Genomic DNA, 25,240 nt, shown 5'->3' with positions numbered 1-25,240 from the left:
GGCCTCTTTTAGGCCTCAGATAGAGCACAAAGACCATATCACCTTCCTTTGTGGAAGACATGCGGGAGCCACCCAAAAGTCTTTTGTTCCTCCACCATTAGTGGTCCACATTTAGAAAACCCTGGCTCCAGGCCTTGGAGTGGAAGAGCAGCTAGGGTCAATGCCCTTGACCAGCAGCAGGCCATCCTCCCTCTCTGGAAATTTAGAGTTCCTAGTTCTGTGCACCTTGGACCCTAAAAGCCACCAAAGATGAAGGTAGGGTTGTCTATGGGATAAGGCAGCACTTGGTAAAACTGTCCTAGAGTCAAACTTCCCATATATAAGTTTGTTTACCATAGTACTTCTTTGGAGATTCTTTGTGTTATATTAGAATATCAAAGGCTCTGAGTACTTCTGTCATAGGTTCATTTTGTTTCATTTAATCCAACATTTTCCAATTTATATGGCCACAAATCTCTTTCACTATGAACCTTTTTAACATGCTATAAAATTAGTAATAGGAAGAATGTAGCCTGGGAAAACCATGGATCAGGCATTAAAAATTTTATTAAATACATATTATTTTTATAATGATATATATTTGATCATTGAGTATGGGAAGCAGACATGTGTTCCTGGGTTGTTTTTAGAACCTCATGATTGAAAGCTGGTTTTGCCTTTTTTTTTCTTACAGTTTTATTTAATTCTAGGGGGAATAGGATAGGGAAAACTTTTGTAAGCTATTTTACATTTGAATATTACTCACTGATTTTTGTAGCCTTTTCATATTTCCCCCTCATTTCAGGAAACAGTTTTCTGTTTTTCCCAAAAGACTCAATGAGCAAATTTCTGTGCCAAAAAAAACCCTAACTCTGTTTCATTCTTTGCATCAGTTTATAGACTTCTGTTTGCATAAGTCATCAATTTGAAACTCCTGGTTAAAATAGAGGCAGATTTGTGATGCATGTATGAGTATGACAGCAATAAAAGTGCTTTGAAAACTTGGAAATGTGGGCTGGAGGCATGGCTCAAGTGGTAGCACATCAGGCAATGAGTGAAAGTGTTAGGATTCTGAGTTTTTGCCAAAAAGTTGTTGCCTATGATGTTGTGCATTTAGGCTATCCAACTCAATGGCCCCTATCCTGGAGATGTGGGCAGACATAAAAACCTAGACTAGTCTTTGAGGTGGGGACTAATCAATTGCTAAACAATTATGGCCCATCCTTGATTATGATCATCACTAACTTAAGTGCTATTTGCAAATGGCTATTTTTATGAGCGTGGTTCTTCCTAAATGGTCTCATACCTTTGTGATCAGTTAGACTTGACTGAAGATAAAGGTTTCTCCCATTGTTTGGCATTAGTAAAGCCACACCTTAAAAATTGTGTGTTACCATGTTCATTGCAGCATTATTTACCCTAGCTATGATGTGGAACCACCCCAGATGCCTCTCAGTAGATGAATGGATCAAGAAGATGCAGTATATATATGTATATATGTGTACACACACACACACACACACACACAATGGAGTTCTATGCTTCCATCAGAAAGAGTGATATTGCCTCCTTCATAAGGAAATAGAAAGACCTGGAAAATACTATACTAAGTGAAGTAAGCCAGACCGAAACAAAAGTAGGTTGTATGGTTTCCCTCATTAGTAAGAACTAGAATATGTCTATGATATTCTTAGCAGGGGATCTCAATAACCCAGTTAATTAGTGCATAGCCATATATAATGAAGTATATCAACATGAACTCCAAGATATGGAAACAAGAGGTTCTTATTATGTCCCGTATGTAGTTTCTTTTCTTTTCTTTTCTTTTTTCCATTTCACTTAGTTTTCTGTACCTTGTGTCTTTATTTTTTCTTCTTGTGTCTTGTATATAAGATTATTTGATGTGTGGAAAGGAAAGGGAATCACAGAAATGGCAATATGAAGGATGAACTAAAGCAACATTGATACTCACTTGACACTATATTGGTTAGGAACCTTCCTACTAGTGGAGAGAGAAGGAAGGAAAAGTAAGAGGGAGAAAATGAAGGATGGGGTAACAGTGTTTAAAAACAAATGGACTCATTATCTTACTTATGTAACTGTAACTCCCCTGCTCATCAACAAAGATTTTTCAATAAAGATTTAAAAAAATTATGTATCATGGTAACATTCCCTTTGTTTTATAACCTCTTCTCTCTTTCCTCTCTCTCTATTTCTTCCTCTCTTTCTCCTTCCCTTTCTCCTTCATCTCTCTTCTCTCCCTCCTTCACTTTCTTTCTTTCCTTGCCTTTCCTTCCCTTTTTTAGTTTTAGCAAGGACTTATTTTAGTATAACAGGATGAAATAGGGAAAAATAGGAAAAAAAGAAAAGAAACATCTTTTGCCCGCCCACAGGAAATGGGAGTTAAGACTCAAAGGCTTCCGTTCCTTTTTTCTATTCCAGATTTCACCTCTGAATTCCTGACTGGTGGTTAATGAGTTCTCAGCACCTCCATTCACATATCTATGGATGTCTGAAACTCTGCATGCTCAAATCCTAACTCTTATTCATTCTGAACCAATACACTTCTTCTGCCCCTGTCTTCTCTAATACTAACAAGGGAAAGTGCATTCTCTTCCATTTCTAACTCTCACTATAGTCTCAGGAAATTTTGTCAGCATTTCCTTCAACATTTTTCCAGAACCCAATAACTTCTCATACCACCATGCCCGTGGTCTATACTACCATCTCTCACCTGAATCACAACAGTGTTCTACATCTCTGCAAACTGTTTTCCACAGAAAGCCAGAGAGAACTTTTAAGTCACAGCATGTCATTGCTCTTCTGGAAATGTTCCCATGATGTCTGATCTTTACGTACAATAAAATTCCAAGTTCTGACTTCAGTCCACAGGGCCTGACATGATTAACTGCAGGATACTTTTCTGACTCATCTGCTACTTCCTCCCTATTGCACACCAGTCTCCTTGACCTCTTGGTCTTCTTCAAGTACATCAAGAAATTTCCTCCCCCAAGCTTTACACACACCATTTGATCTTCTTGGAACTTCCTATAGACAGCCTTACAGCTGACCCCTCACTTCAATGGGTCTGTCTCAAATCTCACTTATCAATGAGGTCCTCCCTGGCTTCCTATCTAAAATAGCACTATACTTCCCTCAACATCTCTCAATCCCCTGTCTGGGCTTTGTTTCCTTGTTTGTACTCATCACCGCCTGACCTAGACAGACAGACCTTATCTATTTCTCTATTTGTTTATTGCCTAGCTTTTCCCTCCAGATGTTAAGCTCTAGAAGAACAGAAATTCTGTCTTTTTCCTCTGAAGTATGTCCAGGTAAGTAGCAAACAAACAAAACTTATCTGCCCAATTAAAGAAGAGAAAGGAGAAAGGAGGGAGGGAGAAGCCAGCTTTCCCAACCTCTGCAATGGACTCAGGCAACAGAGAAAGGGGTTTGCAGTGAGTGTTGGTTTAGCCAGCCAATAGTGATCAAAAAGGTGATTGCAAAGTCTTTATAATAAGTCTCTTGGCCTCTAAACTAACCTCTTTCACCTATCACTCATGTTGCCACTACAGTAGTCCTATAATCACTGTCCTAAACATCACTGTCTCCCAAAGAACTTTCAGTGACTTCCCACAGTCAAGGTCATGCAGGTTGAGTCTGTCAACTGGTTCGAATACAACCACTGTGAACTCCAAACTACAGAGATACTCAGCACGCAGAGGATATGCCCTCTTTCCCCACCGCTTTCAGATAATGCCTCGATCTCATTCCACCTCCTCAGCCCTCGTCTTCTCTTCCTGCTCAGCTGAATCAACCTGCTCCAAGATGCCCGCCAGGCAGCATGGCATTTCCCTCTCCTCTCAGCCACAGGAATGACTGAGACCCCACTGCAGCCCTGCACAGCTCCATGCCTGGTATGTATCTCCCGATCTCCTCCATTGAGAGATCCTGGGGGTCAAGAGTCAATCCTAAACATTTTTATAGTCCTCATGATGCCTTTCAAAGTGCCCTGTTCATAGTAAAAACAAGACCAAAAACTCAATAAATGATACTGACTGAAATCAGAAATGATATGGAGAAACTGCCAGATAAAATACAGCTATCCTGAAACAAAGGCATGACTTTTAAGAAATGCTAAAAAAAACAAACCCAGGTGTGAATCAGGACCAAATTGATGAGACTAAACAGAAGAGCTATATGTTTACTGTTGTGTTCAACCAACATTAGGAAACTTTATAAACAGTGGTTCATACAGAGTGGTGTTGTGATTCTTGTCCCCTCCCTCAACTTTCTTTTCTTTTTTAAAAAATTAATTTCTTCTTTATTAAAAATTACCTTTAGTTGTATAAAAGTTTCAATTCAACATGTCAACTTATGATGACTAGGCATCTTGATTAATGTCACCCCTATAATCACTCTCCCCCACCTATCTCAACCCCACCCATCCCCTCAAGTTGTCTGGTTCCTTTTTCACATATGTACATTGAATATGATGATTATATTTGCCCACCATTCCTCTCTCCATTCATCTTCGCCTCCTATTTGATATTCAAAATGAGCATGAAGGAAAGTGTCAAGAGAATGGTTGAATTCATTTGAGAACCTCGACTGCTCTTACCAGCATGGATTGCTCTTGCCAAGAGTCAGAATTTGACCCGTGCCTACCTCTTTCTGGTTTCAGTGGACTTTGCTGTCTTGATGGTACTCCCATCCTGAGCAATGTCTCTTTCCTGAGGAGCATCTCTGACGGGCAGGGGGAGGACCACTGTCTCCTGAGTCACAGGGATGACTTCCTCGTCTGCTCCTTGCTGGCCTAGGTGCTGCTTGGCATAGTCAAAGCCTTGCACGGGCTGTGAAGAGGAAGTAAGTTGCAGTCGTATTTCTAGAAAAGCACCTCCCACAACAGCTTTCAGAAAAGATGCATGTGAGGAGACCAAAATGAGCTTCCGGATAGACAAGAATTCACTGGGAACCCCTCGTGAGGTCTGTCTTGCAAACTCAGAATCCATGCTAATTCCACCCAAGTAAGACTCTCTATAGACAAGACTTGTAGAGAAAAATGAAAAGCACTAACAAGATGGAAAAACAGTTGAGAACAAACTCTTTCAAGGGCTTTATGCCATTCATTTTAGGTCAATGAACAACCCCTAGTGGGTATTTTATTTAAGATATTACAAGTCCTGTATCTCCTGCTTAGAAATATCTGATTGCCCATAAACACCGCTCTCTTATTGTTCTATGTGCAATAGCATGTGTGAGATTACCCAGTCCCTTGGACTCTGAACACCAACTTTCTTAATCTGAGAGATAAAGACATCTGCTTTATCTTTATCACTCTTGGATAGTAAGGTAGATTACAGAGAGGGAGATACACTACCAAATGTGAAAGCTAGCCCATCAGTAACAATGATATGACATTTAGGAAACTGTTCTTTAATCCACATTTCCTCCTGAAGCATGCTGGCTCCCCTATAGTTCATTCCTGGGGAATTAGCAAGGCTTTTATCACCCAGTGTGAAATCCAAAGTGCATAAGACATCTGTGAGCAAAATCTAGCAGACTATATATTAGCAGAGTAGTAAAATCCAAGAGGCATGATTAACCAGTTGATAGGAATATGTCTATTCTTTACACCCCCAGGACATGCACAACTGGGGTGGGACCATGATGGTTAGGAGACATAGGTCTGCAATCAGGTTGCCTGGATTCAAATCCAAGGCTACTGCTTATTAGCTGTATGACCTCAGGTAAGTGACTGACAGTCTCTGACACCAATTCTTCATTCATAAAATGGAGAAAATAGTAATCTGAACAGAATAAAAGGCTTAAAAACAGAATTAAAAGAGGGATATGTGGTGACCTTCAAGATGATGCCATAAGGGTTAAATGAGTGAGTGAAGTTTAGTACTCATCTAGGTGCTGCACACAAACTTTGTGCTCATTCTATATTAGTTTTCCTTATTTGTCTTCCTACTAAATTGCAGGCCAAAAGTAGACCTTGGTGATTTATTTATTTACTTATTTTGGTGTCAGTCATGGGGCTTGAACTCAGGGCCTTGGCACTGACCCTGAGTTTTTTTGCTCGACTAGTACTCTGTCACTTGAGCCAGAGCTCCACTGGCATTTTTGGTTGTTAATTACAGATAAGATCTCATGGACTTTCCTTCCCCTATGGCTTCAAACTCAGATTCCCAGATTTCAGCCTCCTGAGTAGCTAGGATTACAGGTATGAACCGCCAGCAGCTGATATGATTATTTTTAAAACTATGCTTTGTCTCCAGTTGGTGCCTTTTCATTCGCACCCTCAGACCCCCATTATCCTATTCAGTTTTGTTCCAATAACACCGGCTTATGCCACGGACTATGTGGAGTGCTGGAGATATGAAGAGAGACATAAACTAGTTATTACCAGTTGGGTGCAGATGGTTCATGCCTGTAATCGAGCTACTCAGGAGGCTAAGATATCTGAGAATCATGGTTTGAAGCCAGCCCAGGCAGGAAAGTCTATGAGACTTTCACCTCAAATAAACTACAGAGAAAAATCTGGAAGTAGCACTGTGGCCCAAGCAGTAAAGCACTAACCTTGAGCAAAAGAAGCTCAGGGACTGTGCCCAGACCCAGTGTTCAAGCCCCAGGACTGGCAAAAAAAAACAAAAACAAAAAAAAAAAAAACCAACAAACAAACAAAAAACTAGTCATTACTTTCAAGGAGCTCACAGTTTTTTATCACATTCAATATAACAAGTACCGTCATAACTGTATAGGTTATGTACTGTATCTCTAAAGGCAGGAATTCTTATGAACCCATTTTACAGAGGAAGAACTGAATTTGGAAGGGCTAAGCAACCTACCTGAGATCACATAGCTGGCAGGTGAGGGAGCCATTATTTGAATCTTCTTGTGACCCAGAGCACAAGATCTAACCACTACTTGACAATTCATCCCACTGTCCACCTTCCCCTCAGCATTAGCCTTCTTGGTTGGGTGACTTATACTTCACTTGGCCTGGCTCCTGTGCTGGGATTCCCAGCTGGCCTGGGAGGGACTGGAAGTCTCCAACAGCTACGACTCCCCCAGCTCTAGTGAATGGGATAAACTAGCTTGGATTCCAGCTCCTCACTTGGCCTACTCTTTCACACTTACTTGAGGTTACTCACTGCATACTTCAGATGACTGGCTCAGCTGGGAGTGTGTGAAAAGAGAGACATTTAGGAATGGCAGCTTGAACAGTGGCCATTGTGCTGGATGCTGGTGGCTCATGCCTGTAATCCTAGATACTCAGAAGACTGAGAGCCGAGCATCACAGTTCAAAGACAGCACAGACAGAAAAGTCTATGAGGCTCATCTCCAGTTCTAACCACCAAAAGGCCAGAAGTGGAGCTGTGTCTCCAGTGGTGGAATAGCAGCTTCAAGTGGAAAAAGCCAAGGGAGAGTGTGAAGCCCTGTATTCAAGTCATACACACACACACACACACACACACACACACACACACACACACAAAATGTGGCCACTGCTTAGTCATAATCCCTAAATATGTTCAGTACTTATAGCATACTAACATCTACCTAATTTTTTCCTTACAACAAACTCATGGGATAAGTAGGGCAAATATCAGTATTCATTTTATAATAAGAATATAAAAGCTCAGAGAGGGTCAGCAACTTGCTCAAGATCATACAACCAAGTGGTGAAAACTGAAAAATAATTCTTCCATTTTTCTGACTCCCTGGGTAATTGGTCTTCCAAACTTCAACTTGAAAATCACCTAAGATTGTTTGTTGAACAAATACTGGAGATACAACAGGAATCATAACTTCAGTTATACAAAGCCATGAAGGAACTGCCTAAAGTTATTTGAATGAGTTTTACAAAATTTCCAAATCAAAACAATAATCTCCAATCATTTCAAAGGCAGACACATTATCAAGATTTTCTAAGGAAAAAAACACCACCCATGTAACAATAAAAGCTAACTTGTACATGGTATTTACTACACACCAGATACAACCCATGCAATTTACATGTATTAACTTTTAATCCTTATAGTAGCCTATCCAGGAACGGCATTAACATCCTCATTTTACAGATGGGAAAGCTGAGGCACAAAAGAAGTCTCATAACTTTCCTGAGGTCATACAGATAAGTGTATGAAAGAGAAGAAATTGCTGATCATGCATAGGGGGCAAAGGACTTGCATCAAACTGAACACGCCCACCATTGCAGGCCTCTCAGATTCCATTCTGCATCTGGGTCTGGCTATAACTACTTTCTCCTAAAGGACACTGATTGCAGCCATGTTCACTTTATCTGAATGAAGGGAAAAGACTGCAAATGCAATGGCAAAGAGTAAAGAGAAGCAAAGTGAGAAGACAGGAGGGAACTGAAGGGCTGGGAATGTGGCCTAGTGGTAGAGTGCTTGCCTAGCATGCATGAAGCCCTGGATTCAATTCCTCAATACCACATAAATAGAAAAAGCCCAAAGTGGCCCTGTGTTCCAAGTGGTAGAATACTAACCTTGAGCAAAAGAAGCTCAAGGACAGTGCCCAGGCCCTGATTCAAGCCCCAGGACTAGCCAAAAAATAATAATAATAATAAAAATAAAATGAGGGTGGAGGGTGAGGGTGGGGAACTGAAGCCAGAGTGCCCAGCCCACTTATTTTCTCAGCATTCAACCTGTGGAAAGACGCCTGGCTGATGACAATATCACAGTGCTTGTCTATGAATCTTGTCTCAACAGATGAGGGATAGGCTCCTCACCCTGGCTTTAGCCCCCTGGACTCCCACACTTACCTCTGCTAGGCATGTTATTTTTGTCACTGGGGCTCAGCCCGAGTGCCCAGGATTTCCTCTGACCCAGCAGCCTGCATTCTAAAGACACAGTGAGGACGTCCCTGGTGCCATCCGCCTAGCTTATGGATTGGTGATGAAGGCAAACTCTCTTATTCTGCCTTGTCCCTTAGCATTCACTGGATTCGGCTCACACTGGATTGTGAAGAGCGATGCAGCTGTCTCTCTCCTCTTTCCGACACTGCAGTGTCCCTGGCTTGTAAACAGGACTGCAGCAATACAATGGCAGTTCCACACTGCTGCCTTCCAGGGACAAAAAGGTGGTGGAAATCAGTGTGTCACACAGCCTCGAGGAGGGGGAGGCCTGCAGCAGTGCCACACACAAGTGCAAGCAATCAACTCATGGGACATTAAATTGGCTTGATTTTCAACCCTGGCCCTGTACTTCAGGAAAGCACCATGCATGGGGAAGGCATACAAAAGGAGCTGTGCAAAACCCCAAACATGCTCCCCTTCTGGCCCCATAGAGTGCCAGCCAGAAGGTGTGCTGCTCATTTGACCGATGAATAAGACTTTGGTTGAGTCTGTGACACAAAGATGCCACTTCTAACGTTAGGTTCTCTGCAGTCAGGGTCTAACCAAGCTACTGCGTCACTACAGGTGTGATCCATTTAGTCAGCAATGAAAGCCCTTTGATTTCTTTTGCTCCAGTGAGGTGTGATCATCAAGAAGGATGTCAGTCATACAATCTTTATGACTGGCATGCATTGCATTGGACAAGAAGTAGGGGAGGGGCTGCTTGCCGCTCTGTGCCTCTGCAGGTAGGCAGAGCTCAGAGGTCCTGACCTGGAGAGGAGTCTCCTGGCAGATTTCTGGGGTCCCATATAGAAAGAGTACCAGGATTTCCATGTGGGCCTCACTACCCCTTCTGCTGTTTGTTGTATTCCTCTGAACAAATCCTGACATCTTTCTTTCCTTTAGGGTTTCTGGGCTGTTCACTGAGGATAATAAAACCTGCTTTGACTGTGACCTATCTCAACAGGCTACTGTGATGAACAAACGAGATGACAAGCCCAGAAGAGGCCACAGATTGTAAGGCATTATTTAAACACCAAGTATTACAGTTAGGATATTTCCCTCAGGGACTATCACAAAGGCAGTTACATGCCTGGAAAATTAGCCATCAAAATGTCCTCTGTCCACAGTCCTGCCAGATACCAGCCTCCAGGGCAGAGGTACACAGGTGACAGAAGGGAGATAGGACACCAACCAGACTTCAGGCATCACCCCTGGACTGGTGCTTGATGCCCACCAGCCTGGCCCTGCAGCTCATCCAGCATGGCAGAGTCATTCCACCAGCAGAACAGCCAAGCAGAGTCGATGGCCCCAAAGGAGCCTTGGATTAGAGGCCAAAAAAAATCTTGTCTTAGTCAATGTGGGTTGCTAGAACAAAATACCATAGATGGGGGGCCTTGTAAACCACAGACATGTATTCCTCATGGTTTTGGAAGCAGGTAGTTGAAGGCCAAGGTGCCAGCATGGTTGGGCTTTGTTGAAGGCTGGCCGGCATGCTTCCAATGGTCCATTTCCTGTCTCCTCCGGTGATGGAAAGGGCGAGGACTTCTCTTAGCTTTCTTTTGTAAGGGCACTAATCTCATTCCTGAAGTCTTCATCTTCACTTTCTAAAAATCTGTCTCATAATGCCATCAAATGTGGGTGGAGAGACTAGGCTTCTGGCATGTGAATCTGGGGATTGGGGGGCACAGAGGCACACCTGTTCTACCTCCATGTGAGCACATGGGCATCACTTTGCATATGCAGAAGCATGGGGCCTCTACATGATGGCTAAGGTCCTCTCGGGTCTTTTTAGCTCCAGGTTTTCTGTGCCTCGGTTTCCTTACCTGTGAGATGTTGGATGACACTTCCTCAAAGGGATGCTGTGAGGATTAGAGCTGCAATAAGCAAACTTCATGGGAGCACTGGTGGGGAGGGGGAGCAGCCGGTAAGCATTTGTTATCCTTGGAAGCCCAGAGAGAAGGGCAGGCAGGTGGGAGTGGAGGCGTGGCTCAGTTGGTAGAGCCAATGAAAGAAAGTGTCAGCTACCAAGTTTGAGTCCCAGTCTCAGATGAAAGAAAGAGAGAGAAACAGAGAGGAGAGAGAGGGGAGAGGAGAGAGAGAGAGAGACAGACAGACAGACAGAGACAGACAGACAGACAGAGAGACAGACACAGAGAGAGAGAGACAGAGAAGGAGACAGAGAGAGATAGAGAAAGAGAGAGCGCTGAGCTCCTGCCCTGCCCCATCGCTCCACATACCTTGGCTCTCTGGGGCAGGTTGATCATGGTGTCCGGCTTGAAGTCGTTCTTGTTCTTCCTGCAGAGCACAGCCGTGATGATGATGATGATGACTGTCACCACGGCGATGGGCGCCAGGACGGCGGCGATGATCCACAGATTGTTCGGGGGGTTCTTTACCACAGCTGTAGGGAAGAGCCAGCCGGAAACACATGACCAAGGGCACTGGAAGAACTAGGCGAGCTCCACAGGAACCCCACAGCCTCGAGTCACCAGAGGGGAGGGATGGAGGCCAAGAGGTCAGAAGTCTCTGCCCACCTCCAACAAGTTACTCAAACTCTCGGGGTCTTGCTTCCTCATTGGTAAGATGGGCTACCCCTGTGTGGTGTTTTGGTGTCATCCCTTAGCTAGTGCTCAATAAGTGCTACCTTCAACTGTTTGGTAAGAGGAGGAAGAGGAGAGATCCATTTTCTTTACCAGAGATCCACAAAGGTCAAAAGAGAAGAGGAGGGAAGAAAATGTTCTTACTCAGGGGTGAGAAATGTCTGCTGAATGCCAGGCATGGCAGCTCATGCCTATAATGCAAGCTACACGGGAGGCAGAGGTGGGGAGGATCATGGTTTGAGGCCAGCTCAGGCAACAAGTTAAGGAGATCCCATCTCAGCCAATAAGACAGGCATGGCAATAGGCATCTAGCACCCCCACTATGTGGGAGGTGTTGATAAGAGAATCATGGGCTGATGCTGGCCCTGGACAAAACTATCAGACTCTGACTGGTGCTAGTTGTACATGCCTGTAATCCTATTTACTCAGGAGACTGAGATCTCAGGATCTCGGTTTGAAGCTGGCCCAGATGAGAAAGCCCATGAGACTTTTATCCCAATCAAATAACAAAAACTGGATGTGGAGGCATGGCACAAGTGGTAGAGCACCAGTCTTGAAAAAGCCAGTGCTGGCACACATACAAAAAAATTACATTTATAGTAGTTACAGAAGTGTGGGTCTTTAAGGTTCAGATTTACACAATCTTTTGTTCAAAAACCTTAGGGCTCCCACTCATTCTGAGAAAGAGCCAGGGTGTTTACAATTTCTCTGAGACCCTCTGTGATCCATCATGCATTGACCTCCTCAGTTTCTTCTTTGGCCTTATTTGCTACTGCTTTGCCAGGAACTCACTCTGCCCTGGTTTTATTGCCTCCTATTATTCTTCAAACAGGCAAATACACTCCTGCCACAGGGCCTTTGCACTGGCTGATCCCTCCATTCAAAGTGCTCTTAAACTAGAAATCCACATTGCTCCCTCCCTCTCAGCCTTCAAGGGCTCTGAACAAATGGTGCCCCTCTGTGTTGCCTTCCATGTATCCTGTACAGGAAATAAGAACACCCACCTCTTTTGCTCCCTATCAATAACCCACTCCTATCCTGCTTAATTTTTTTTTCTAAAGCTGTGCCTTTCAAACATTAATGGACACACCAAGCACCTGGGGTTCTTCTTCAACTGTGGGTTCTGAGTCTGTGTGTTTGGGTGCAGACCTGGAGATCCAGCCACTTGCTTCACAAGCTCCCAGGCGATAAGCATGTAACAGCCCCCAGGCATCACATGGAGGAGTAGGGCTGGCCAGAGTCACCTGACAGGACACTTAGGGACTCCCTCACTCTTGGCTGCTCCATTAGAATGTACAATCCAGGAGGGACAGGTTACTCATCCCTTGCACATGCATTCCTAGGGCCTTTGTTAGGGCAGCGCATATAGTCAGTGCTTGATTAAAAAGCTGAAGGAATGCATAGATTAAACTACTATTCTCTCTCTGCCAATTTGGCTTTCCATACAGGTTTTCTGATAGGACAGAGTACCAAGATAGAAAGAGAAGTATCACTTCTGTGCTAGTTCTAGGTTCTAGTCCATATGATATATATCTATATCTATATCTACACACATATATATACATATATACATACATATAATATGTATACATACACTATGTATATGTATACATACACACATATCTCTATCATTATCTAGCTATCTATCTATATCTGTCTATCTTTTTATCTATCTATCTATCTATCTATCTATCTATCTATCTATCTATCTATCTATCTATATCAGCCTCTTGAAAGAATAGCGGGCATGACTTAATCCTCCTGATCCTGCTGAACTCTGAAGGTCCCTAGTCCCTGTATCCCGAGGGCTTAGATCTGGACTATAAAGAGCACCCCTAGTAAGCACCATGCAGTGAAGGTTTATCTGAAGAGACAGCTGGACTTCTCTGGTTTCAACTAATCTCAGTCAGCCAAGCTCTGCCTGTCATCTGGCTGCCCTTGGGCTCTGAACCCTATTAGTACAAAAGAACATCTCACAGTTTCTTTTTATCAATCAGTGATTAATCACATTATTAACTCCTGAAAACAGCTCATTAGATAATGGGTCTCTGTTGACATTACACACTTAATTGAGACTGCTTTTAATGACTTGGTATTTACATGTGAATCTCATAGGCCATGAACATTTTTTAAAGCTTAGAACTCTTGTAAAAATATTAATCTGCCTCTTTTTTGGGGAGTGAGGCTAGTCTACCTGGATGGAGCAAAAACATGCATAGTATATTAATCACCACCCTAAATACATATATATGTAATTAGCAAGAATGAAATATGCATGTGCTCTGATTTTCCTAAGTTTTATTGTGTAGGTGACTCTCTTTTTGGTGTAGCATGTAAAGTTCCTTCACCTCTATTTAATCGGGGTGGGGTGTGTACAGAATAGATTCATTTTATGTATGTTCATAAAATCACTTAGTGGTCAAAATGATCTTAATGTTAGGTCAGCAGAAGTCATCCAAACCCAATAAATTCATTGGCATAGGATCTGAATTTACAAAGTCATGTCCGGGTGACGAAGACTGAATGGTTATTTAAATGGCGAGAGTGTCAGTAGAGGACAGAGAGGAAAAGACAACATGTTTTGAGGCCCCCGCCCCCCTCGGTGATGAGTCCTTTGCCTAGATGCTCTTCTCATCCCAATTTGAAGGGGAAGAAACTGAGTCCTGGGAGGCTGGACACTTTTAGAAAAAGTCATTTCTCTAAAGCAAACAGCTTTTCAGAGCCTCAATTGCCTCTTCTGTAATTTGGAGCTAAACAAACATAACTCCATCTGGCAGGGAGGGTGAGGAACTACAGGTAAGTAACAGTCACTGGGAAGGCACACAGAGAGGCCACCATGGTTTTAAGGCTCTTCCTCTGTTCCTTTATTCCAGAAGCACTTCTAGAGAGTCTCGCTCTGCTGATGCCTGTGTTATTTGCCTTCTCAAGATGTTTTCCTGCCTTGGTTTCCTTGACGCCTGGATCAACTCCCACTTTTGTTGTAGTTGTTATTGTTGTTGTTGTTTTGGTCAGTCATATGGCTTAAACTTGGGGCCTGGGTGTAGTCACTAGACTTTTCTGCTCAAGGTTAGTGCTCTACCACTTTGAGCCACAGCTCCACTTCTGGTTTTCTGGTGGTTCCTTGGAGATAAGAGTCTCATGGACTTCCCTGCCCAGGCTGGTTTTGAATTGTGATTCAGATGTCAGCCTCCTGAGTAGCTAGGATTACAGGTGTAAGCCACCGATGCCTGGCCTCTCAAACTTTTGTATATCCTCTAGCACCAAGCACAATTCATGCAGGACTCTAAAAACATTCCTCAAATCAAATCATCAGTGTTCCCACCATACAAATACAATCTCAGCTGCATGCAGTGATTTTTCAGACCTGCTCACTGGATTACACTGAGGAGGAAGAGTGGGCAGCACTTGGGAGGCAGGGTCATCATTTGAATATCATAAGACATAATTCTTACTCAAAGCCTATTGCTTCCAACAGCACAGAAAACACAACTGATGATTCTAAGAACCTTCCAGAACAGACATACATTTAGTTCTGGGATGATTCACATGAGTTTGGCAAAATCACTTTGACACTTGCAGGAAACACTTATAGCATTACAAATGACTGGTTGGAAACACATCCGCTTACGGTCAGCTTGCAGAAGGACGACGTGATGCAACGTCAGGGCCATCCTCTGGGAGTCAATGGTGCTCAGGATCTTGGCCGCCGCAGTGCCCAGCAATGGCTTCCCGTTGTACAGGGTATAGTAAGTCAGCTCTGCTGGGTCCTTCGGTCCTGGCACACGCTGCATCTTCACCATCTTTCAGAAAAAGAGAAGCTGGGTGTTTATAGAACATCTTGAACCAATGCTACAGGCCTGGGGCAATCTGCAGGCTTTCTTTTGAGGTCTGGTGTGGCCTATCATGGGTGCACAGCAGAGAGGCAAGACAGCAACGTTCCTGTTCCTCCCTACAGCCAGCCTCTCAGAAAGCCGGCTGTCACTAGAGTGAGAGACTGGGAGGAGATTTAAAAAAAGAAAAGGTTCTAAAAAATATGAACATCTGGAAAGCACAGTTGGAAGTTGGAAATGAAAATATGCAAGAAGGGTAGTTCCCAGCCTCCACCTAGCTCTGGCCTCATTTGAAAATAGGCCTCTCCATGAATTCAGGGCAGGCTAAGTGTTTCTCCAATAACATTTTAAATTTCAAGTTCAGCAATTGCCAGAAAGAAAAAAAAATGAAGCTTTACATGTGCATTGAAAAAGATCTCTGACAAAAGCAACACTTGGAAACTCCAAGTTATTTTTCCTACATATATATTCATATATATATATATATATATATATATATATATATATATGAAAATGAGAAATGAGAGCTAAACAGCAAGGAATGAAGGAAAAGAAAAATGATTAAAAGTCCTTCCAGGGGCTGGGAATATGGCCTAGTGGCAAGAGTGCTTGCCTCATATACATGAAGCCCTGGGTTCGATTCCCCAGCATGACATATATAGAAAACAGCCAGAAGTGGTGCTGTGGCTCAAGTGGCAGAGTGCTAGCCTTGAGCAAAGAGAAGCCAGGGACAGTGCTCAGGCCCTGAGTTCAAGGCCCAGGACTGGCAAAAAAAAAAAAAAAGTCCTTCCATTATCAGCTAATTACTGCCATCATTTTGGAGTATTTGCTTCTGATCTTCATTGTCTTCCACATTTTTCTTTTTAGCCAGGTGTTGGGAGCTCACACCTGTAATCCTAAGCTACTCAAGAGGATGAGATTTGAGGATCCTAGTTGGAAGCCAGCTTGGGCAGGAAAATCTATGAGACTCTTAACTTCAATTAACTAGCAAAATGCCAGAACTAGAAGTGTTGCCCAAGTGGTAGAACACTAGTCTGGAGCCAAAAAAAGCTAAGTGAAAGCATGAGGTCCTGAGTTCAAGCCCTAGTACCTAGCACAAAACCAAACAACCAAGGGGGAAAATAAAACCCCAGACTTGCCATATGATTTCTTCTTGGGACTCAAAACAGAGAAATACCTTTAAATTCTAGATATGTAAATCTCCATGAAAGAAGGTCATCTTTATCTACTAACATTACTCAGTTTCAATTTATTAGTAAATTCTTTTGTTCCCTCCCTCCCTCCCTCCTTCCTTCCTTCCCTCCTTCCTCCCTCCCTCTCTTTCTTTCTTTCTTTCTTTCTTTCTTTCTTTCTTTCTTTCTTTCTTTCTTTCTTTCTTTCTTTCTCTCTTTCTTCTTCCTTTCTTTCTTTTTTTTTTGAGACTAAGTCCAATCCTAGCTCACTATATAGCACAGGCTGCTAACCTTGAACTCATGATCCTCCGTACTTCAGGAACTTTGCTGGCTAATAGTAATTTTTTTTAACCGAGATGTCTCTGTGGCCTCTGTACATATTTGTAGAAAGAAAATAAAGCAAAGAGAAACAAGACCACTTGTTTCTCTGTGAGTTTCTAGGTAGCTATAGAGCCAAGTGCACAGAATACTTAGGAAAAAATGGGAGCAACATCTCTTTGGTCCTTTTGTAGACATATGAAATAGATTTTTTCAGATGATCTGGATCCAAGTTCAGAGCCATCTTATTGCCAGTGACTTCTTTTCTTTCATTTGGAGCAATGTGAATTATAGTACTGACATGGAACAAACCCACAAAGCGGAAGTCACAACGCTTTACCTCCTGATGAGGTCCTCACAGACCACAAAGACTTTCAGAACCAAAGCAACAAGGGCCTAATTCAGCACTGTGAGTCAGGGGACCTGGAGTGACCTTCAGAGGCAAGATACTGACTCAATGCATGCAGAGAAGATGGGCTTCACTTTCCAGACTTTCTGGGACTGTGATCTGCAGACAGTCCACACAAATGTCTGTGCTTTCTTAATGGAAATGGAAAGATGTTTCCTCAGAAGAAGTGCCACTATGCACTTGCACAAGATGTGGTCAGTTATTGGTGAGACGATCCCATGGCTGGGGCAGCCAGACACTTTGAACTAGGAATCCAGCCCTCCAGAGGCCTCTGCCAGGATGGCTTCTGCAGTTTGCTATGGTACTCTACAGAGCTTTGTGAACTATGGTAGCAATGTGAGAGATGGGTTCTCATTCATGAAGTTCATGCTAATCAAGATGTGTGGGTGGGTTAGAATATACCAGACACTCTTAGAGGAACTGGATAAGGCATCAAGGGCAGTGAAGAATCACCCCCACAGAGGGCTACTGCTTGGAGGGGAGGCAGAGAAGTGGCAGATGTTTATAGTTTCTTTGAGAGGCATGAAACACTGACAGGAGGTAGAGGGATGATACACAGGTGAGAAAAGAGCCAGTAAGGAGTAAACTGAAGCGATTAAAACCTAATTACAAATCTTTGTAAATGATCTTGAACATTTAGAATTCTGCTAGCTAAGTAGTAAGAGAGCTGGAGTATTTGTACCCCTACCACTAGTTAGTTGCCCCACACTCTAGCCAGCATGGCAGGGGCAAAGTGGGTTCCAGCATTCCTGGGAAGATTCAAGGCTGGCAGTTGGAAATCCAGTTGACATGCTTGGTAAGAGGTATGGACAGATCAACATCAGTGCTTCCCACATCTCCCACCTAAATCACTATGTGGCCCTGTTTCTATCATAAATTTTGGAGAGTTCAGTGTGTGCACGTGCACTCTGTGTGTGTATGTGTGTATGTGTGTGTGTGTGTGTTTGTGTTCTAGAGTTTGAACACAGGGCCTGTGTGTTGTCCCTTAGCTTTTTGTTCAAGGCCAGTGCTTTACCATTTGAGCTACAACTCCATTTCTGGCTTTCTGTTGATTAATTGGAGATAAGAGTCTCATAAACTTTCCTGCCCAGGCTGGCTATGAACTGTAATCCTCAAATCTCACCCTCCTGAACAGCTAGGATGACAGGTATGAGCCACTGGCACCTGGGTTTGGGTTCTATTTTTAAATCTACTCAGTGCCAATGAAAGAACCTTTCACTTCATATCTGCATGAGCAGAATATGGCCTTTGCTAGTAATCTAGTTGTGGACAGTGGAGGAGGATGGGGATAACCTTCAACTACAGAACAGTGCTGAGGAAATGACTCAGTTGAATGCATGGATGGCTCTCTGCACACGGTAATTGTGTAATCCCAGGAGGCACATTTCCCCATGGCCACTTGGCAACCCCAGTGGTACTGCACACCTACCTGCACGGTGTAACTTCCTAGGGTAGTGGCCCGTTTAAATCGCCGGCCCTGTTGCTGAGACATCATGAAGAGCTGGGCGAGGCGCTGCTCCATGACCCGGGCAAAGCTTTGGTTGTGCAGGCCCACCAGTGAATTGTCCACACCTTGCAGCACTGCAGATGCAGAAGGCAGAAGGGATGCTCAGAGTCCACACTGCTGACTCAGTAACCACAACCACCACTTGCCTTGCACCCACACTAAGGATTGCCACGCCCTACCTTACCTTGGACTGCCCATCTTTACCTCATGTCACCTCTGTGACAGCTCAGGTCATTATCCACATGTTACAGATGTCAAAAAGAAAAATGGTAGTGATCTAAAGCCACATAACTAGTAACTGGAAAAGTTGGGATGCAACTTGAAGCCTGTGTAATTCCAGAGCCTGGGCTCTTCCCTCTTTGAGGTGCAAAATCTCTAACCCTGTGGTATACAACCCAAACTTTATTTAAGATGATGTGCAGCCAGGTGCCAGTTGCTCATGCCTGGTATCTTAGCTACCCAGGAGGCTGAGATTTGAGGATCACAGTGCAAAGACAAATTGGTGAGACTCTTATTTCCAATGAACAGCAAAAGGGTGGGGGTGGAGCTGTGGCTCAAGTGGTAGAGTGCCAGCCTTACGTGAAGAATCTAAGGGATAGCACCCAGACTGAGTTTAAGCCCCAGTATTGGCTTCACCCCCCCCTCACACACACACACAGAGATTATGTACAATGCAGAGTTCACATAGGAGCATGCACAGCAGAGCTGTAGGCACAGTTGGTTGAGTGTTGGGGGCTGTTTTTACCTCAGAACAATTTGGCTCAAGGCTGCCTTGATTTTATTTTTTCTTCTCAACAGCTTTGCTGAGGATTCTCAGCTCTCTATTGCAATGCAATCTCATATATCTCGGCAAAACCCCTCCTTCTCAGGGTCCTCATCTCTTCCTGATCTTGTGGTGCTCACCCCTACAGCTTTCCATGGCCCCTCAGACTGTCTCCCATTGAAGAACAGGGCAACCTAATAGGGAGAGCAAGATCTCTCTTAGTTGTGGTTCTTGCTGATTGTGGGGCCTTCCACAAGCCATTGTGGTGCCTGAGTCCCAGTGCTTCTCTGTACAAAGGAAACAGGGAAGTGTACAACCCAGAGAACATCCTTCTAATGGGCTCTACAGCTTAACGGAGACAGGATGTATACAGCAGTTTAGCATAGTACCTGGGGCATGGTAGGTAAGTGGGATTCCTTCCACTTCTATAATCACCACCTGGAGAATTAGGACACAACAGGTGTGGCCTTGACAATGTACTCTAGGCCATGGCTAGTACAGGGGAGGGCTGTCATGAGCATTAGGGCCACATTACAACTGTTCTGGCGTTGTTGCCATTTGTAGGACAATTGCCTTTTCCCATCTACCCCCACAGTCCTGTGTTTGCCCTGTATCCCTAGCAAAGCACACTTTACCCTAATGGGTAAACTCTCCTCAAACACAGTCATACCAAAACTTGAAGTACTAAAAAATGATGACTAGTTGGTTTTTTTTTTTTAAGTGAGGATATAATAGAAGAGTCTTTATTTAATAGTTTATTCTACCACATTCCAGCCCACAATCATTATGGAAATAGCTTGGATATAAAGAGGGTTGCCTTCTTGTTCAGCAGGGTGCTGCCCAGAGCCAACACTAATGACCACATTTCTCATAGAGCCAAACCAATCAGTCAAAGACAAGACACAGGAGAATAATGTTGAGACATGTCAAGAGAGAAATAAAATCCACAGCTGGATCCCCAAAACGACTTCTTTGAAACCATAAATACCACACGAGACCCCCTGGGAGGGTATAAAGCAGATCTTCTCCTAGTACCCAGTGACACTCCCAGTTCATCTGTTATCTGAATCCCCACAATCAAAGAGGAGATACTGTTGTAGCGTTCTCATGGAGTCAGGTCCCAGAGAGGACTCCCAGATCACTATCCTTCCGATGGAATCCCGTGACCTTGCTAGCTCAAACGGCCCCCACCCCTGCCAGTAAAATTACTGTGAAGTATTACTTCTATGTAGGCCTCTCTTGACAAGTGGATGAGTGTGAGAAGAGAGCCAGGACGGGCAAGGGCATAGCACCTCCTGGATTATTTATTGGGATTTGCAGTCATGGCTCAAACAAAGGCAGACATCAAATAAAGGCAACAGTTAAAACCCCTAGGTGATGAAAATGCCCTCAAACACACACACAGTATTGTGAGTGTTGCTTATGCCACTCTCTTGAACATGGTTCCGATGGTAAATTTTATGTTGTTAGTAATACTTTTTAAAAATATCTTTCCAGAGCCAGGCCTGAAATCCTAGCTATTCAGGAGGCTGAGAAATGGAGGGTCACAGTTTGAAGCCAGTCAGGGCAGAAAACTCCACCTACAATTCACCAGAAAAATGCCAGACTAGAGGCATGACTCAAGTGTAAATAAATAAATAAATAAATAAAAGGCGGAGAGTGTGAGGTCCGGAGTTAAAGTTCCAGTACTAGTAAAAAGAAAAAGAAAATGACTCCAAGGTAGAGCAAGGAGGCCACTGAAATGGCCACAGTTTTGGAAATCCACGTTGGACAGCTCCCTGTGCTTGGCTAGTTATCAGCAAATAGCAAGGCCCTTCTAGGTGAGCAGTGGGAAAGAATATTGTGTTAGCGGATGGGGCCTGAGCGCTCTTCCTGAGGGCTCCAGGATAAGTCACTTTGTTACTCTGAGCTTTGGGTCCTCTTCTGAACACTCGCTATCCATGATTGTATTATGTCTAAGATCAAATAAGTCAATTAAAAATCCTTCTAGTCAAGCATCAGTAGTTCATATCTATAATCCTAGCTACTCAGGAGGCTGAGACCTGAGGGTAATGGTTTGAAACCAGCCTAGTCAGTAAGGTCTGTGAGTCCTTTTTTTTTTTTTTTGGTGTATGTGTGTGTGTGTGTGTGTCAGTTGTGAGGCTTGAACTTAGGGCACTCTCCCTGAGCTCTTTTTTACTCAAGGCTAGCGCTCTACTACTTTGAGCTACAGCACCACTTCTGGTTTTCTAGTGGTTAACTAGAGATAAGAGTCTCAGGCACTTTGCTGCCTGGCTGGCTTTGAACCATGATCCTCATCTCAGCCTCCTAAGGATCTAGGATTACAGGTGTGAGCCATTAGTGCCTAGCATCTGTGAGACTCTTCTTCCTAATTAACTACTACTACTACTACAAAAAAAAAAAAAAAAGCCAGAAGTGAGCTGTGGCTCAAATGGTAGAGTGCTAGCCTTTAGCAAAAAGCTCAAGGACAGTACCTAGGCCCTGAGTTCCAGCCCCCAGACCAGAATACACACATATACACAATGGTTCTAGAACAATACTGGATTGAATACCAGAAAATGGTAGTATTGCTGTCATAATGTGCTCCCTTCTTTGCTAGTATGGATCCAAGCACCAGGGTGTATGTAGCTCCTCTCCCTTCCCTCAAGAATGGGGCAGGCCTTGGTTTCCTGGCCCTCTCTACCCACTCAGAAAACAGTGAAGCAGATGCGGACCCCAGCTTCTCACAACAATACAGAAGCTTGAGCCCCTTGGCATATCCAATTCCAGAAGGATCTATCCCCTGGGAAAGAAGTGTGTAGTGTAACACACACACTCATGTGCAATAAAAGTCTAGTTGGAAAAAGGGATTCAGGGTTTTAAAAACAAACTACAGAGAGGGAAGTAGTGCTCCAAATTCTTGATGCTGTCAGCAATGGACAGGAAAGGCTGTGATGATAGTCTGGGAGCCATGTTGAACAAAACTCTTATTTCTCAGCTCTCAACCATCTCCTTCTCCATCTGTCAATGATGCGATGGATGGCTGTTATTGGCTGGCCAGTTGGAAAGTAATCATGTATTTAAGGGAAGGCAGAAGACTGAATCCTGGTTGCTGCCCTTCACAAGCACTAAACAATGGATCCAGCTGGCCCCAAACAGAGGGATGATCACATTACCACCACAGCAATAAAGAAAAGAGGGTTACATAAGTGCAGGGCTAAGTCCTAGGAGAGTCTGAAAACAGAAGTGTGTGTGTAACTATGTCACTAAAATTGAGACAGAGCAAGCCATGGGCGAGACCCAGAGAGGATGACATGGCCAGCCTAAATTTCAGAATGGATATGTGATCACTGAATGAAAACTTCAAAGTTCAGAGAAGGGGGAATATCTGCAAGTTAGAAGTGTCATTCCTCCTGCAGGGAGAATGATTTTGTAATGTTACATAACTCACTGGCTCCGAAAACATCTTGCTGGGTTAGCACCGTCTCTCTTGAGTATAAAGCCGGTAGGTTGATTTCTAGTTGTTGTTGTTGTTGTTGTTGTTTTGTTTTGTTTTTAAAACACATGTTACTTTTGCCTTCTTAGCAGGTAAAATGATTCTGCCTGTCAAGGCTCTGCAGGGGAAGAGATGCAAGTTCCTACATTCTAAAGGAGGTCTTGAGTGGGCTTCTTCCAGCAGGGGTGTGCACTCCTTGCTTGGTATTTTAGGCAGTAGCTCATCTGACACCTATTTGGGACAGCAAGTGAGGAGAGGATGGGGCAGGGAAGGGAGTTGGAGACCCGCCTGCTCACAACTTCCAGGCCTTATCATTTCTATCTCCTTTATAGGAGCTAGACTATGTCTCTCCGATTCACATGTTATAACCCTGAACACCAGTAACTCAGAATGTGATTATATTTGACACGAAGTTCTCTAAAGAAGTAATGAAGTTAAAATGAGGTCTTGAAGATGGACCTTCATCTACCATGCCTTATGTCCTAAGAAGGAGAAATCAGGTCACAGGTGCAGAGGAAGACAGTAGGGAGATGAAGAATCACAAATCACGAAAAAGGGCCTCAGCAGAGAGCAATTCTGTCAACTTCTTGATCCCAGCTTCCAGAAATGTGGTATCACAGCCTCCGGTTGTTTCAGCCCTCCGTGGTGTGGGGCTTTGCTATAGCAGCTCCAGCAAATTCATGCCCTCTCTTCATTAATACCTTCACCCTTGATATCTTCTCACCATTCCACCCTCCAATGGCTGTGCTGTTCACTTTTCCTCCTACAAATATCTGTCATCTCCCTTCACTCTCTATCTTTGTTTCTCTCACTTTCAGAGCCATGGTCTAGCTTTTTGTTTTTGTTTTTGCTTTTAAAGAGTAACAACATTCTTGCTGTTTTGTAAGTGTCAAGGGGAAAAATAAAAGAAATCACAACCAGGACATCCAAATACTTCCTAATCATAGCCTACCGGGGTCAGGTTAGAGCAGGACTCGTGTTGAGAGCAGGGGAAGTGCATATCTGGCATACCTCTGGCTTTAATTTGGGTTGGATAGAAAACCTACCATCTTTACACAGCCCGCCACTCACAGGGATGTACCTTAGACCCACATACAGTCTCATGCTACTTCCCATATGCTCACTTTTTGCTAAAAGGATACTACTTGATGGGAATGTTAAAGGTAGCAGTTTCAAATGGTCTATCTACTAATCATCTTTAGTGTGAGGTCTTTCCTCAGCTTACATTTGCAGTCCTGTAGAAGAAGCTCATTGGTTTATAAGGATAGGATCAAAGAAAGGTGTCAGTGTATCACTGAATGGCTCATGTCTAAAAAGACAAATGAACCTGCCTCCAGGAAGAGGGAAATAAGAAAGGGATTACCTGTGATTACCCAGTAGTCTCTGGTAGTTTCTGATATATCAAGGTTGGGGTATTCCAAGGCTAAAACAAATAAGAAACACATCAGATTTCTTTGATAGGTTCAATAGATTAGTTTTAGAAAGGCAACAGAGAGAAGTTAACAAGGTAACAAGCAGTTAAATCCTGATTCATCATCCATGGGAATTCTGACACATAGGCCAAACTATCTTGCTGCCCAGAGAACCAAAAGCTCAGGAAAGGGTTAACTTTCAAGTGCAGAGGTTTTAGGGGCTGTGTGTTTCTGTTTTCTATAGTTTCCATTGACACCTTCTTAAGTGGAATGCCCTCATGATCAAGACCCACAGATGCAGTTGATCTTTAAAAAGTCTCTGACCATCACTAAGGTCATTTAGCATGATTTTCCTCTTCTATGGGTTTTTCCAGTGTTAAAAGTGTAAGTGGCATAGCCAAAGGCTTTCCACAAAATGTCTCAAATTATTTATATTGCTTCACAAGGAAGGTGGTCATTTTATCTCCAATTAATAGCTCATTCATATAATAACTCAGTGCTATGAGTACTAGAGTAGCTCATGCCTGGAATCATAACTATTTAGGAAGCTGAGGATTGCAGTTCAAAACCTTCCCAGGCAGGAAAGTTTGAGATTATTTTCTCCAATTAACCAAAAAAAAAGCCAGCCAGAAGTAGAGGTGTGGTTCAAGTGGTAAAGTGCTAGCTCTGATTGAAAAAGCTAGAGGCAGCAGCACCCAGGCTGTGAGTTCCAGTCCCAGTACTGGCACTTGTACATACAATAACTCACTGCAGTGTTGGGTATATACTCTGTGCACAAGAAATCTTAATTGTGCTTGTAGCCTATGGCTCATGCCTGTAACCCTCGCTACTCAGAGGCAGAAACCTACAGGATCTCAATTTGAAGCCAGCCTGAGCAGAAAAGTCCATGAGACTCCATTTCCAATTAAC

General features: G+C 43.5%; 1 protein-coding gene across 2 annotated transcripts in view; it reads right to left on the bottom strand.

Annotated features, from left to right (window-relative positions):
• Kiaa1549l (KIAA1549 like) overlaps positions 1-25,240 on the bottom strand; it is a 250,946-nt gene that overhangs the window by 66,751 nt on the left and 158,955 nt on the right. For both annotated transcript variants that reach the window (XM_048361012.1, XM_048361013.1), the window contains exons 8-12: positions 24,283-24,342; positions 18,604-18,755; positions 15,074-15,245; positions 11,083-11,246; positions 4,645-4,829 (exon numbers count right to left, since the gene is read on the bottom strand). In XM_048361012.1, coding sequence (XP_048216969.1) covers positions 4,645-4,829; positions 11,083-11,246; positions 15,074-15,245; positions 18,604-18,755; positions 24,283-24,342 — 733 coding nt within the window. The remainder of the gene's footprint in view (positions 1-4,644; positions 4,830-11,082; positions 11,247-15,073; positions 15,246-18,603; positions 18,756-24,282; positions 24,343-25,240) is intronic.

This window comes from Perognathus longimembris, chromosome 13 (assembly GCF_023159225.1).
Source record: "Perognathus longimembris pacificus isolate PPM17 chromosome 13, ASM2315922v1, whole genome shotgun sequence".
NCBI classification, from domain to species: Eukaryota; Metazoa; Chordata; class Mammalia; order Rodentia; family Heteromyidae; genus Perognathus; species Perognathus longimembris.
This window is presented reverse-complemented; position numbering and strand designations above follow the sequence as displayed.